Here is a 13,866-nt window from a genome sequence, read left to right as displayed (position 1 = left end):
CAGGTCCACCAAAAAGGCTGGAGCACAATCCTAATAACTGTCTTCGAAACAGTGATTGAATGCTCTGTGCAATTAAGTTCTTTCTGAAACGCTGCCTGCTATTTCCTATCCCTTTAATAATTTCCTCTTTTTTCTTAGGTACCAACATGTTTTTCAAACTGCTACCTGCGTGAGGTATCTTTCACAAAGCCCATCTGTTAATTCTCTGCTAGCAAATTCCTTAAATTAAAGTATCAAAGAGGAAGGAAAGTGGATGCTTCCTAGGCATGCTAATAAAAGCAGTAGGAAGAGAACAGTATGGCTCTCAGGAGGCATGGCGTGCAAATCCAGAAGCGTTATTAAACTCCATACCTTGACTTTAACACAGGCACTTAAAAGTACCATCTCTGGCCAGTGCTGCGATAGGGCTGAAGTCACACAGGGCTGGGACGTCACTGCTGACAGTTACCTGTCCCCGCCAGTGTCTCTAACTTTCTTTTCAGTTTGAAAGTACTAGGCTGCATCTGATCTACCCCAGTAACCAGTGTTCCCTCTATTTAGGTGTCCAGACCTTTGCCAAGCCCATTATTAAGTGATGAGGTCTCCCACCATGTCCCCAGGGAGATTATCCCACAGCCTACCAGACCACATCGTTAGGAAAACGTTCCAGATAGCCAACCTAAATTGTGTTTAATTCAATCCCATTACTCCCAGCTGTACCATTTGGACCACCCTCAATATGCCCATATTCTTCTGCAGGAGGAAAGGGATGAGAGCTGGTTTGAGTTACTTTTGCCTATCATTTGTGGTGGCTGTTTTCCTGCCATCCTCCTTGCGTGGGGCTGGAGCTCATTTTATGAAAGGAGGTCAGTGCAGCACTGGCTCAAAGAGCTCTTGTACCCCGAGCCGCCCGGGCAGCGCGGCCAGGACTCACAGCAGAGCAGGGAGCACACAGCCAGTTCTACAGCAAAGTCAACTGTGGGATTTGCCTGGGGCTGTGTAGGATGATTCAGTGATATTTCTACCTTTGATGAATCCTGGCTGATGCTTTGGAATAAGGGACTGCTGTAGTTTTATTTTTTTCATGTTTCTGGGAAGGTGTATGCAGCTTCGCTGAGGAGGTTTCTAGCGTGTAACTCCCAGACTGGGGTCAACAGCCAGCTGCTACCGCTGACGTCTGCCGCAGTGCGATCGGCTTGCAACAAAAGGTGGCTCCAACCCAAGGGAACTAGGTTTTGGTTTTTTTTCTAACCTGGCCATGGAGGCTCGAGTTTGAAGAAGGAAAAGTTACCAAACAGAAGAACACAGCCAAAGTCTTGATGAAAGGAGGAATATGGAAACAGACTTGCAGGCCCACACCAAAAGCTTGGCACAAGATACAGGAAGCCTTGGGCAGGGGAAAGGAAGTCATGGCATGCTTTCACAGCAAAAAAGAGAGGGCCCAGTTTACTATGGGACCAGCCAAGGTCAGAAGAGACATGCTGGGCTGGAAAGACTCCACAGTTCAGGAAGTAAGTCATGAACTTTGCAGACAGATCCCAGACCACCGAGGAGAACCTGACCCCCAGCCCAAAGAAATTCCAGAATGGTTAGGAAACTGAGGCAGGGAAATGAACTGAGGCCTTATTGTTTCTTCTTGCTCAGCATAATGGTGTATTCATAATCTACCTGAATGTGTCTTTGCTAACGTCAATCATACGTTTCTGAACAGTTTAACTAGAGGGCCCACAGACTCATTAAGAAGTGGGTTTCAGCTTTGGAGAGGTGAGCAGTAGACTCTACAAGAATAGGCAAATGAACCACGGGGTACAGCTCTGTCACTCTCCCTGCAAATATGGCTACCGACCCTGGAAAATATTCAGACAAAGATGACAAGGACAATCAAGAAGAAAGAATGGTTTCCATACTAAAGTCATCCACACTAGGATCTGCACCCTGGAAGAGACTATTGAACCAGATGTGGGAGAGGTCAAAGGGTGGTATTCCTGTTTAATGTAATCTACTGCAGAACTCATATATATATATTCCTATTTCCTAAAATATTAGCTAAATCTACACCCTGTCTCCTCATACTTCACGCTGCAGGTTAACAACCAGCTCTCCAGGTGATTGGAGAGCATTGGAACTGGCTGCCCAGGGAGGTGGTGGAGTCACCATCCCTGGAGGGATTTAAAAGACGTGTAGATGTGGCGCTCAGGGACGCGGTTTAGCGGTGGACTTGGCAGTGCTGGGTTTACGGTTGGACTCAACCATCTTAAAGGCCTTTTCCAAACAAAATGATCCTGTGATTCTATGCTCAGGGAGGACACAGATGGAGCATCATGAATAGTACACATCTTCAGTGACAGGGGGGCAATGAACTCTGCAAGGGCCATTGGCGTGATGGACAAAGCCACGAGCAGGCTCAGACTCTGGTAAAGAGGGACCAAGACCACAGCGCACAAAACACTCACTGGGTGTTCCCCACAGCATCCAAGACTTGCAACTGCAAGATCAATACTTCGTTTTCACGAGTCTTTTTCACTTTTCGTTTCAATTTAAAGGAAAATTTGCCACATGCACAGCTGACAATAGGTTATGCTACATGATGCTAAGCGCAAACCCTGCCCTGTGTCAGGACACGTACAATTGGGAATCCACCCATGAAGACAAAGCGAGCAAACAAATCCCAATCTGACTAAATAACTTCACATGGAGCCTGCAGAGGCACTCACTTTTGTCCTCAGTCCACACCCTAGAGCAGGGATCTGCCAAACCCCAACTATAAATATTCATTAAAAGCCTTCTGCTTGGGATGCAGTCACCGAGACAGCCATTTCCTGCCCATTATCTCTCAGGGCAGGAAATCAGCAGTTCCACTCAGGCAGTTACCACCGAGCCCTCGCCACGCACGCTCCCACCGCACGGCTGAAGGAGTTGTAACCACTCTGAAGCCCCAAAATAGCATTTCACAGCAGTAAAGCAGATCGGAACGTAGCTGCCCTGGCACTTAGTACTGAGCACGGCAGCTCCGAGTACCTAGTGGAGCAAGGTGAAGGGGAGCACGCTGGCAGCGTGGGTTGGCAGCGTCTACGAAGAGAAGGATGCCTGTGCGATCAATAACTTGCCTGCATCACCCTGACACTGACAAAGATTACGAGTCAAAATAACGGCTCCTTCTGCTGAGGACAACTTCAGGCTGATCTAATTGTGGTCTCTGGGAAAAGACTGTCTCAGCACCCAATCTTGTTCCTTATAACAACAACAACAGAGCTTTTCTGCCAACTTCAGAGGAGCAAGTCCCTGAGCTATTCTTATGCCAAGAAGCTGTACTTTGCATGAAAAACAAATCCTAGTATTACAGGGCACCACACTGTAGAACTGCCACTGTTCATGGGCACTTCATGAAGAAGTAGGGATAAGATCTCACAGAAATTCTGAAAATGATTACAGACAGCACTGTAAGGACAGCTCCTCTACTTACCTTTGGTTTCCAGCCTCTGATCGCTTCCAATCAAACAGTCTTTGATGTCTGCTCCCTTGTCTATCACGGCGTTATGACAAATGACACTGCCCTGAAGACAGCACCTACAACACAAACACAAAGTAAAGTGAGGAAGTAATCTAAAATGCCAGGTACAAAGCAAAAGTATCCACTGGACTATGTGATGAGTCTGGGACATGATCCTGTAAGCAAGCTCAGTTCTTTTCTCAAAAACTCCACTATTCTTCTCCTGATCCTCACACCCACTTGCTGGAAAAACGGAAATGCCAGCTGTCAGAATGGGTTTGCGAAATAGGGTTTCCAGTTTTACCTCCTGTTAGAACAGCTTTCTTCTACATTTCCTTAACGGAGTAAATACTGCCAGAGGATTTCACAGACAGGACTTGGGACCTGGGACTTGGGACCTGGATCAAGGCTTGTGTTTTCCATGGTCAGTCTAGGTAACTGCAGGGGTGACCCCTCTGCTCAGCTCCCCAGTCAAAAAGAGGAGCAGCAGCCCAGTCCTTCACTGTGCATTTTGCTGACAAGTTTCACACATTCCAGCCTGTTGGGTGCTAAGAAAGGGTGGTGAAGAAGGGGCAGATCAACCCTCAGCTGGTTGGCTTTGTTCATGCTACATTCAAGCACCCAAACACGATCACTCTGCAGTGCCAAACCAATGAAACCCACGCTGGACCTGCTCTACCTGCCTTGGATATCTTCACACTCACATAGCCTTTGACACCACGAAGCCTGAAATGCTACACAGGATGGAACTTTAGCAAAGGTCACCTTCTTACAAAATATATTTGAATTGTGATAACCAGCTTTCAAATCTGCTGATCTGATCGTCCAGACAGGAAAGAAGTTGAGAGTCCAGGTGCTGGCTTCATAACTCCTCTGTTGGGAGATGCTGAGTGAGTTACTGCATGGTCTGAAATGCTGTTCGCTTGGCATCATGAGTAGTGTTAACTGGTATTAAATGTAATTTCTGTCAAAGCTACAGAAGAAAATAGCTAAAATAGAAAGAAAGAAGAAAATAGCTAAAATGCAAATGATTTGTTTCCTTATTTTCACATGTGCAAACATGGGTAGAAGTTATTGAGGGACAGAAAATTTGAAGGCACCCGGCTACGAAGTGTCTAAAACCAGCAAGTCTAACACACAGCAAAACCAGCTGATTGGGAAGGAAAACGTAAGTGGGATATATAACCCCAGAGAGATGCCAGTAATCTGCTCCCCCACATTAATCCTACTGTAAACCATGGCATCTCCTCCCCAGTATTTCTGCTCATATTAATTACAATTGTGGATATTCTTGCTATCCTCAGTCGAGCAGCTGATCTCTGTCTGAAGTTTTTGGCTTCAGTGACTTTCTGCATGGCGAGTTCCACAGTTCCATGACCTGCAGCTATTCCCCACCTTGGTCACAGGCATCACCACTACTGACTGCACCAGTGGAACAGAGCTGCACCACACCGTCAGGCTGGCTCGGGGCCAGAACTGCTGCCCTGGAGTCTGAACTAACAGCACAGAGGGGTTTGGGTATCGGGTCAAAGCCCTGAACTCCAATTCTGCACTGAATGGAGAGCTGGTCGGCTGTGGTCCTCAGGAGAAGAGAGAAACGTCAATCCTCGCTCCAGAGCGCCAATCCCAATTACTTCCTACTATTTTCCTGTTCGCACATCGCTATTATCAAGTATACAGAATTTGCCATTAAACATACTAAAACTCTGTTGCTTGTGTGAGTCAGAGCAGAAACCATCTGCCCCACAAACCCAGCATTAATTCTGCAGGAGTAATAGCAATAAAACGGGACCTCAGCCGCAGCGGTTAGCAGTTACGACCCCCCTTGAACAGACTGTCCCTTCTGGACAATTATTCTTTTAACTTGCTTAGACTCCCCCCTCCCCTGACCTATAAGGAGGCAATATGAGCAATTACGCCGCAAGTAACCAGCTCAGGTTGCCTTGGCAAGGTTTTTACTAACATGTTAATAAGATAAAAAGCGGCAAAGATACACAGCAGACCCTCGCCTGCCTTTGCTCTCACACTGTCACCATCTGCTTCCTTTCCAATAGCTCCGTGTGCCCGCGCAGCAGCTCGGGCCATCGTCTTGCGCAACAGCGGTCGCGGAGAGCAAGAGCGCTTGGCCTTTGCAGCCGGGCTGGGGAACGAATCGGAGGAGGGAGGACTGCCCACCACTGCCCATCCTGACTTGGCTTTCCATAGGACCAGTGAATGTGACGGGAGAGGTTGCTCATTTCCCACTGAAATGGCTCCCATCCAAAACGCACACTCCAAAATACCTCCTCCTCCGTCGCTTCGAGCCAGTCAGATCAGGGCTTTTCCCTGCAAACTTTCAGGTTCCCACCATCCATCACTTCTCCTGAGCATGAGAGCAGCCACGGGTACGCTACACCTCTTGGCATTACCCTCACGCAGGAGGAGATTTCCCAGCAGAGCGGGGATTTCAGCTGCCGCTCTGGAGTTCAGGCTGGAGAACCCTGGATGTGTGTTCAGAGCCTGCTCGGGGATAGTTTTTCAGCTCCAGGAGAAAGAACAGCATTGTAACCAAGAAACTGCTGATGACATGAACATCAAAGATAAGGGGGGTTCCTGCCAAACCATTTGTTGGGAGGGACAGGCCAGGGAACCAAGATGAACTTGTCTGTGCCAGGTGCTCGCAAACCAACCCGTCCCCAGCGCCAGGGTAAAACAAAACCCGAGGACTCCGCCACCCCAAGAGCTTCTTAAAACTTATAAACCCGACCAACTCCAGAAGTTTTAAAACCATACTCAACGCTCAGGTTACCCCAATCATACAAACCGAGCAGCGAATCCGGCTTTTATTGCTCAAGTGGAACAAAACTTCAAGAGATAAAAACACAATTTGTGGGTGTTCCCTTCACCCGCTGACAGATGTAACACAGCCATTTTGAAACCACTTGTAAATGCCTTTATAAAAGGAAAAAAAAGTATGTTATAAAGCCTGCCAAGAGAAGTATTCTGAGTGTTTATTTAATTTTTACTATTTTTTTAAGTTGAAGAGTAAGGAATAAACTTTTATTCTCTTTCAGGGTAAATACCACATCTCGGGGCACTCTGCTGTATCCTCGGCCGAACAGCCACCGCGGGTCCTGCCTTATTAACAATTAGGTGCTATCACTGCTCAAAGGTGCTCCGATAGCATCCACCTCCAGCGACACCGGTGTGCGTGCACACATGCGATGTTCTGCTTTATAATGCAAACCACATTTTTTTTCCACCCACCGCCCCCCACCCCCCCGAAAACGTAGTATATTTTTAAACCTTTCAGTACGGTGAAAACGGATATCTTCTGACCTTAAAATCCAAAGAGCATGTTCAAACCCACAAGAGGAACTAATTTGGGGCATTTGATTTATGGCTAAAATTTCAATTTGAATTTGTTTTAAGTGTAAGCACTCACTGAAAGTCTGGCAGCTGGGTGTTTTTCAGAAAATAAATAAAAATATTCAGCGTGCGTCTGCATTCTGGAGAGAGCATTTTACAAGCCCAGTCCTGTAGCGGGAACAGATGTAGCTAAGGCATTACATTCGCTCTACAGGTACAGCGCGCGAATGGAAGCACACGAGAGCACGCCTGCGTGTACATCCGTGTCCGTGCACACGTGTACGCTACGCGCCCGTCTCTCAGAGACAGAGAGGCTGACTTTGGGGTGGGTTGTGGGGTTGTTTTTTTTTTTTTTGAATGCGAGAGAACAAGAGCAAAAGGAGTAGTGGCCAAGGAGGCATGGGGGGATTACAAGGATTTAGGTCTTTAAACTGCAGACCACCTAACAAGATCACTCTGAAATGCCACTAATTTCAGTTAAGGCCACAGACCTCCCTTCCTCTGCCCTCCCTCTCTCCCCCATTGTAAACAACTAATCCCAGCAGAAAACAACAGAGAGCAAAATGTACACACATTCTGCAACATTCCAGGTCCTTCTTTATCTTTTATTTATTTTTCTAAAAGGTCAGCCTATGTATGGAGGGAGGGGGGAGGGGAAGAAAGCCAAAAAACCTCAAGTCCATCTCTTGTGTGGGCTCGAAGGAAGCTGGGAGAAAGCAAAGTCCAAGAGCGTACAATATGGAGCTTTTATAGCACAGCAATTCCTGGACTCGGCTTACTTTCCCCTCCCTCTATTTGTGGCAAAGTCACATAGCTTTAAACCAAAGGACAGGGTGGTCGATTACATCTGAAAGAAATGTAAAGAATCGAGAAAGAATTCCATCTCCTGTCAAAATTATAAATAAGGAAGTATTAGTCCCAGAGACAGGCTGATTTACACAGCCCTGGAACTGCTGACTTTCAGCCGGAGTATCAGTCTATAAATCAACCCCTTAAATCAAGCGTGTCAATCGCTGCAGCACTGCGATACTTAGGAAAAGCAAGGCAGCTGCCACTGGAAGCAGGAAGACTGCCAGGGGACTGAGGTGCCGTACCTTTCTTAATTTTCTAAAGTGTAAATCTGAGATCAAACATCCTTTTGGGGGAACAGGAAATCAAAATACGCGGCGCTCAGCACACCGGGAGCAGGCCGCGGGAGTCCAAGACACAACCCCCTAATTACAGGCTACCCACTGATTATTTAGGACTCTGTGATTAAAGTGATGAACGCTCCTGGGAGAAAGGGGCTTAAGTAACTGAGGTCAAGACCTCAACTGCAGCTCTCGCCCTGGTTGTGCAAGCTTAGGAAGGTATGAATGTCACAGGTCTGCCTTACAGCAAACCTCCTGAAACGCCAGTGGAAGTTATCCAGGTCTGCTGGTTTAATCCAATTGTGCCAAAACCCCGACATAATCTCTGTTGGGCAGCGAAGCAAATGAGGTGTCTAAAATGCAACGCTTACAACTATACGCTCAGGAGGAAGAAAGAGCCTGGAGCACAAAGCTTAGGACAGCCCGTCGGTAACGCTCTGCCATGCCAAGAGTCGGGTCTCTTGCTCCTCCAGATGAGCTACAAAACGAAGAGACTAATTCGGGAGTTGAAAGCAAAGGGTGACGTGCCTCGGCAGCTACTTTGCTGACGGAGGGGTAACAGCTGTGGATTCCCCTGGGAGCAACATCCCATTCTGCCCTGACCAAGATGGTAACAGCCACAACAGGCACCTTCATAATGCTGAGAGGTGGCAAGCAGGCAGGTAGAGAGCCCTAAATCCTACCAGCAGCCCCCCCAAGGAATCCCCCATCAGCTAGCAAGTCGGTGGCCGGGACGCAGGATCACAGGGATGAGGCGCAAAGAGCATGGGAAAACAGGGAAAAAGCAAAACCACTACTAGGAATCTTGAGGACCTGACATGTTGCCTTCACCAAGATGCTTTGCACGCTAACACATTTTTACACCAACGTGCCTTTCCACACGAGCAAGCGAACTGAGGGCACTGTGAATCTCACGTTATACACTCCAGTAAATACCAAAGACTACAATAGATGCCAGCAGTACGTGCTATAATTTATAGATACATTTCAAAGCAAGCATTCTTCAGTGAATTTGGGCTTTGATCTCCTGTTTTTCCCCTTGGGAGTAACAAAAACATTCTATCAACCCCCCTAAATTCTTCTACCGTCTCTGAGGGTGTTTTTGCTGAGGAACTTGTTTCATGTCTCTTTTCTAGCCAAGCTCATCGCTGTGGTATGGCTCCTTTACACTTCTTCCCCACACCCTAAACATTTTGCATTACATACTGCATATACTTGCCAGCACTCGTATTTTCCAGTGAAAGTTCAACTGACCTTAAAGGATCGCCTCAAACCTACCTGCGTGTGCTTTATCAAGTGAAACTTAGGCTGCCGGGGGGTGGGTGAGGTCGCCGGGAAGGTTGCGCCTCACCTCTGAAACTTCAGTTAAATCCAGCTGACCTCACAACACACAAAGTGGTAGCCTTTTATGTAGGTGAAGGACGGTCTCGCACACTTGAGTGAAAGTATGCTGCAAGGAGTTTTACACCAGGAAACCCCACACGCAGGAAAAGTGACCTCCCTCCGGACTCTCTTTGCGGAGTGGGAGGGCCACATCCTGCATGATTTTACAGACACTCAGCTGATGCCTGGGAAAAGTCACCGATGTCTATGTTAAGATAACAGAGCAGAAAAACCGTACGTTCGCTCTCATCTCTGGGTTGGCCTTACTCGCTCACCAGCTGGCACACACAGTAGAAAGACACTTTCTCTGGGGTTTCCCAAGGGTAGTTCTGGGTTGAGAGCAGTAGCCTTCCACAGGTTATATCAACTTCTGCACCACATGAGCTAGATTGACTGGGATTTTCTAAATGACACCCTTACAAACTAGAGCCAAGTTGAACTCGTTCAACCCCATGGTCCCCTTAGGAACATACAGGCACGATTCTGGCACAGGGTGAGAATTTCTTCCTTTTCCATACCCAGGCTGGGGAAGATTTTCAAGAGCATCGGAGACACTCAGACCCAGAGTCCCACTCAAACCCAACAGCAATCAGTTGCTTGGGAAAAACCTCCATACCCCTCTTCAATGAGACCCAGGTGGTTAGCAGGAGGCAAAGTTTATTTACAGCTCTGCTGTCAGAGGTAACTCCGGCCACCTGATGAACGAGATCGGCAGAATGAGAGATGGTTTAAAATGCCACTTTCCAGAGCTGATCCCTGCTTAAAGTTCAACATTTGATGTACAAGATGCTTGGGAAGAGCTCCCTGCACTATCAGGGAAACATCTGTATCTGAGATTAAAGAACAGGTGATTTATTTAAGACAGATTGATGTAGCAGGAAGCTAGCCAGAGGAAAACTTTTTTTTTGAGGAGCTGCTAGTAATAACAGTTCAGACATTCACAGGAAAACAGGGATTATATGAGAAATATCCTAAATAGATTAGATATAGCAGAATTTTATTTCAGCTGCAAGTAACTGAAAACTAGCCCTGCAAGTAGCTCAACCACTTTCTGCTCACTGGTTTCCTAGTTTGCCCTCTCTTCCTCCATTTATCTTCCTGAAAGCAAAAGCTGTTGGCCAGAGGTTGTCTCTGTTCAGTACCCTATACAGCATGTGCAGAGAATTAAATAGTAGAATGAAAATCATGGTCCCTGACAAATAAATTTACAGTATAAAACCAAGAGGTGTGACAGAAAGGACAGAACGTAATTGCTACATAATCAAGAGAAATAAGAGCCCTTTTTACAGGTAAGGACTATCCCTAGTTTTCTTCATACATTCATGCTTATCCATATCCATGATATACTTTATCCATATATTTAAGCTGAGCATGGGCGTTTTCTCAGTCAAGTTCTCACTTTTCATGTGCTTTCTGCAATATCTGTTCTAAACTCATTCTTCTTTGCACCTTGAATCCTGGGTTCAGTTTTGGGCCCCTCACTATAAGAAAGACACTGAGGGGCTGCAGCGTGTCCAGGGAAGGGCAACGGAGCTGGGGAAGGGTCTGGAGCACAAGTCCTGTGAGGAGCAGCTGAGGGAGCTGGGGGTGTTCAGCCTGGAGAAGAGGAGGCTCAGGGGAGACCTTATCCCTCCCTACAACTGCCGGAAAGGAGGGTGCAGAGAGTGGGGGTTGGCCTCTTCTCCCAAGTGACAAGTGATGAGACAAGAGGAAACAACCTCAAGTTGTGCCAGGGGAGGTTTAGATTGGATATTAGGAAAAACTTCTTCACGGAAAGGGCTGTCAGGCATTGGAATGGGCTGCCCAGGAAAGTGGTGGGGTCACCATCCCTGGGGGCATTGAAAAGACATATGGATGTGGTACTTAAGGACATGGTTTAGCGGTGGCTTTGGCAGTATTAGGTTTACGGCTGGCCTTGATGACCTTAATGGTCTTTACCAACCTGAAAGATCCTATGATTCTTTTTAGGGCTAGCATAGGGCAGGGGGGCAATTGGTGGTGTGAGACAAAGTGTCCAGAAGACAAGAGCCATCTTAGAAAAATGAGTCAAGAAACAAAATGTTTGGGAATCCCACCATAAGCAAAGCTTTATTTCCAGCTTTGCAAGCTATGGTGCTGGAAACAACTTCATCTGCTCATGCCTTCTCATGAGGGAATGTGCTGTAAAATACATTTTACAGTTTCAACAAATGTTGCCTTGGCAATAGGATCATTCCTTTGTACTGCCATTATCCAAGGGGAAAAAGACTACTTATATGCTGAACCCCTATAAACGCTCCATTCCATCCTGGTTTTAATTAGAACTTTCTTCAAACCTCTGACTGTTTCTACATCAGGTGCTGATTTGGCACTATTGAGGAAACAACCAATAAACTTCACAATCAATCTGCAGTTAGTAGTCAATCCAGCGCGGCTTGCTTGTTGTTTTCCTCCTTTGTACATTTTCTCATAGAAAATAGCAATAAATGGGAGACATGTGGTAAACTAGAGTAGCCTTTAACCAGTCGCACGTGGTCTCTCTCCAGTCTCCTCGCTGAGTAGCATTACAGCATCTGTGCCATCTGCTTTCACACAGGTGGCCAGAACACCTTTAACAAAATCCAGCACGTCACTGGCTGAACAAGGAAGACGCTAATTTTGGCTGCTGTAATTTTGTCTTTTTAACCCCTTCCCTTTCCAAAGGTAACCCTAGCAGTGTGTCATATGGGGAATTTCAGCAGTTCTTGCTGGGTAGTATGTTCTTATGTGGTTCCAACAACACGCTATCAGCTTTACTAACAAAACAAGGAGACAAGGCTATTGATCAATAGTTCCTGCCCCTGCACACACACACATGATAACCAAAGTCCCACTTGCAATCCCGATCTGACAGTTCCTGACCTGAGACTGCTCACTGCATCAGGCTATCTGGCAACTGTCTGCTGCAAACTCCTGTCTGGAAGGAACCCTCTCCTTCTGCTGCTATTCAGAGTTTGGGATACAGCTTGAGGAGTTTAACAGTGAGGAATCTTCCGAGACAATGCAACAAAGTACATCCACATGACAGACACCAAGATAAAGACACAGTTGTACAATTGAAGGAGAAACCTTACAGAGTTCCACCCAGAGAAATGCAAGTGTCAGAAATGCAAATACCAAAGGAAGGCAGTACCTGCCTTTCAGAGCTTGAGATTCTACACCCCAAAAATTACACCCGTGCTGGCAAGCCCCTGTTCCACATGAAGCATCTTTGACCACAGACTGTAAAACACTCAGGATCGGAGGTGTGTGTCTGTACACTAAAAATGGAAATCACAGAATCACAGAGTGGTTTGGGTTGGAAGGGACCTTAAAGACCATCCAGTTCCAACCCCCCTGCCATGGGCAGGGACACCTTCCACTAGAGCAGGTTGCTCCAAGCCTCATCCAGCCTGGCCTTGAACATTTCCAGGGATGGGGCATCCACAGCTTCTCTGGGCAACCTGTCCCAGTGCCTCACCACCTGCTCCGGGAAGAACTTCTTCCTGATATCTAATCTAAATCTACCCTTCTTCAGTTTAAAGTCATTGGCTCGTGTCCTGTCGCTACAGGCCCCTGGAAAAAGTCCCCCTTCCAGCTTTCTTGTAGGCCCATTCAGGTATTGGAAGGCTGTTATAAATAGTTAAGGAAACTAAAATAAACATGGGAACAGCCTTCCAACGTGGCTGACAGACCTCAAATTGCTCATGATTTTCAAAGATCATCACCATTTTAAAGTCAACAGCAGCTGAGGTCCAGCTTGGCAGGTACTGCCTAAAATCCTGTGGCCTGTGCCAGACAGCTGACCAGACATCTCATTTCTCTTCTCCATTGCCCACAAACGATCATCCCCAATGAGCAGTTTTTCTGATGAAATTCTAAGTGAGACAGGTTGAGGTTCCTTGGTTACTCTGTGAAGATCTGGTACGTCCTAGCTGTGTTGGTGAAATCTTGATGCAAATCTTGAGTTTGCATCTTGCTGTCGCCCCCTCTGATAATCACAGCGGCCTATTTATGATTTCCATAAAAACATAATTTGAAGCATACTTCTTTCCTGTATTTCCTTGAAAAATTAAAAGCAGCAAAATACTTCATCTCAGAGACTAAATCTACCACAGAGCCCCTGTGGTACTGACTACCAGCAGGTCAACAAGACCATTTCAAAGCATGGCTTACTGTGGACTTGGTATTTGTCCGAGCTTTTCATGCTTGCCTCCTCAACTAGCCTCTAAGTAATCCAAATATGAGGGATTTTTTTTCCCTACTGCAGTCCCATCTCTTGAAGCTTTCCCAGGGAAACATTCATTTTCCATGACCAAGGAAGAAGGACATACTGTCCACATGACAATATGGCCAAGCTCCTTTCCATAAGTGTATACACTGAGACAGTTTTACTAACAAACAAGAGATTTCGAAATTTTCATCTGCAGGGATGGAATAAAGGATTCAGTGTGCTTTTCCTGTTAATATTATTTGTAATGCTTAGAACACTTCGGCACAAGGTCCTGTATGACCAGAGCCATTAGACAAATTCCTGCT

The 13,866-nt window shown here is 46.5% G+C and overlaps 1 protein-coding gene across 1 annotated transcript in view; it reads right to left on the bottom strand.

The window, feature by feature from the left end:
* Positions 1-3,281: 3,281 nt before the first annotated feature.
* EIF2B3 (eukaryotic translation initiation factor 2B, subunit 3 gamma, 58kDa) overlaps positions 3,282-13,866 on the bottom strand; it is a gene marked incomplete at its 5' end in the record, with an annotated part of 91,537 nt that continues 80,952 nt past the window's right edge. Inside the window, one exon of the mRNA XM_010157794.1 lies at positions 3,282-3,546. Within this exon, the coding sequence (XP_010156096.1) occupies positions 3,435-3,546 (112 nt within the window). The remainder of the gene's footprint in view (positions 3,547-13,866) is intronic.

The sequence above is a fragment of the Eurypyga helias genome, unplaced genomic scaffold (assembly GCF_000690775.1).
Source record: "Eurypyga helias isolate BGI_N326 unplaced genomic scaffold, ASM69077v1 scaffold488, whole genome shotgun sequence".
Classification (NCBI taxonomy): Eukaryota; Metazoa; Chordata; class Aves; order Eurypygiformes; family Eurypygidae; genus Eurypyga; species Eurypyga helias.
Note: the sequence above shows the minus strand (reverse complement) of the source record. Positions and strands in the feature narration are given on the sequence as shown.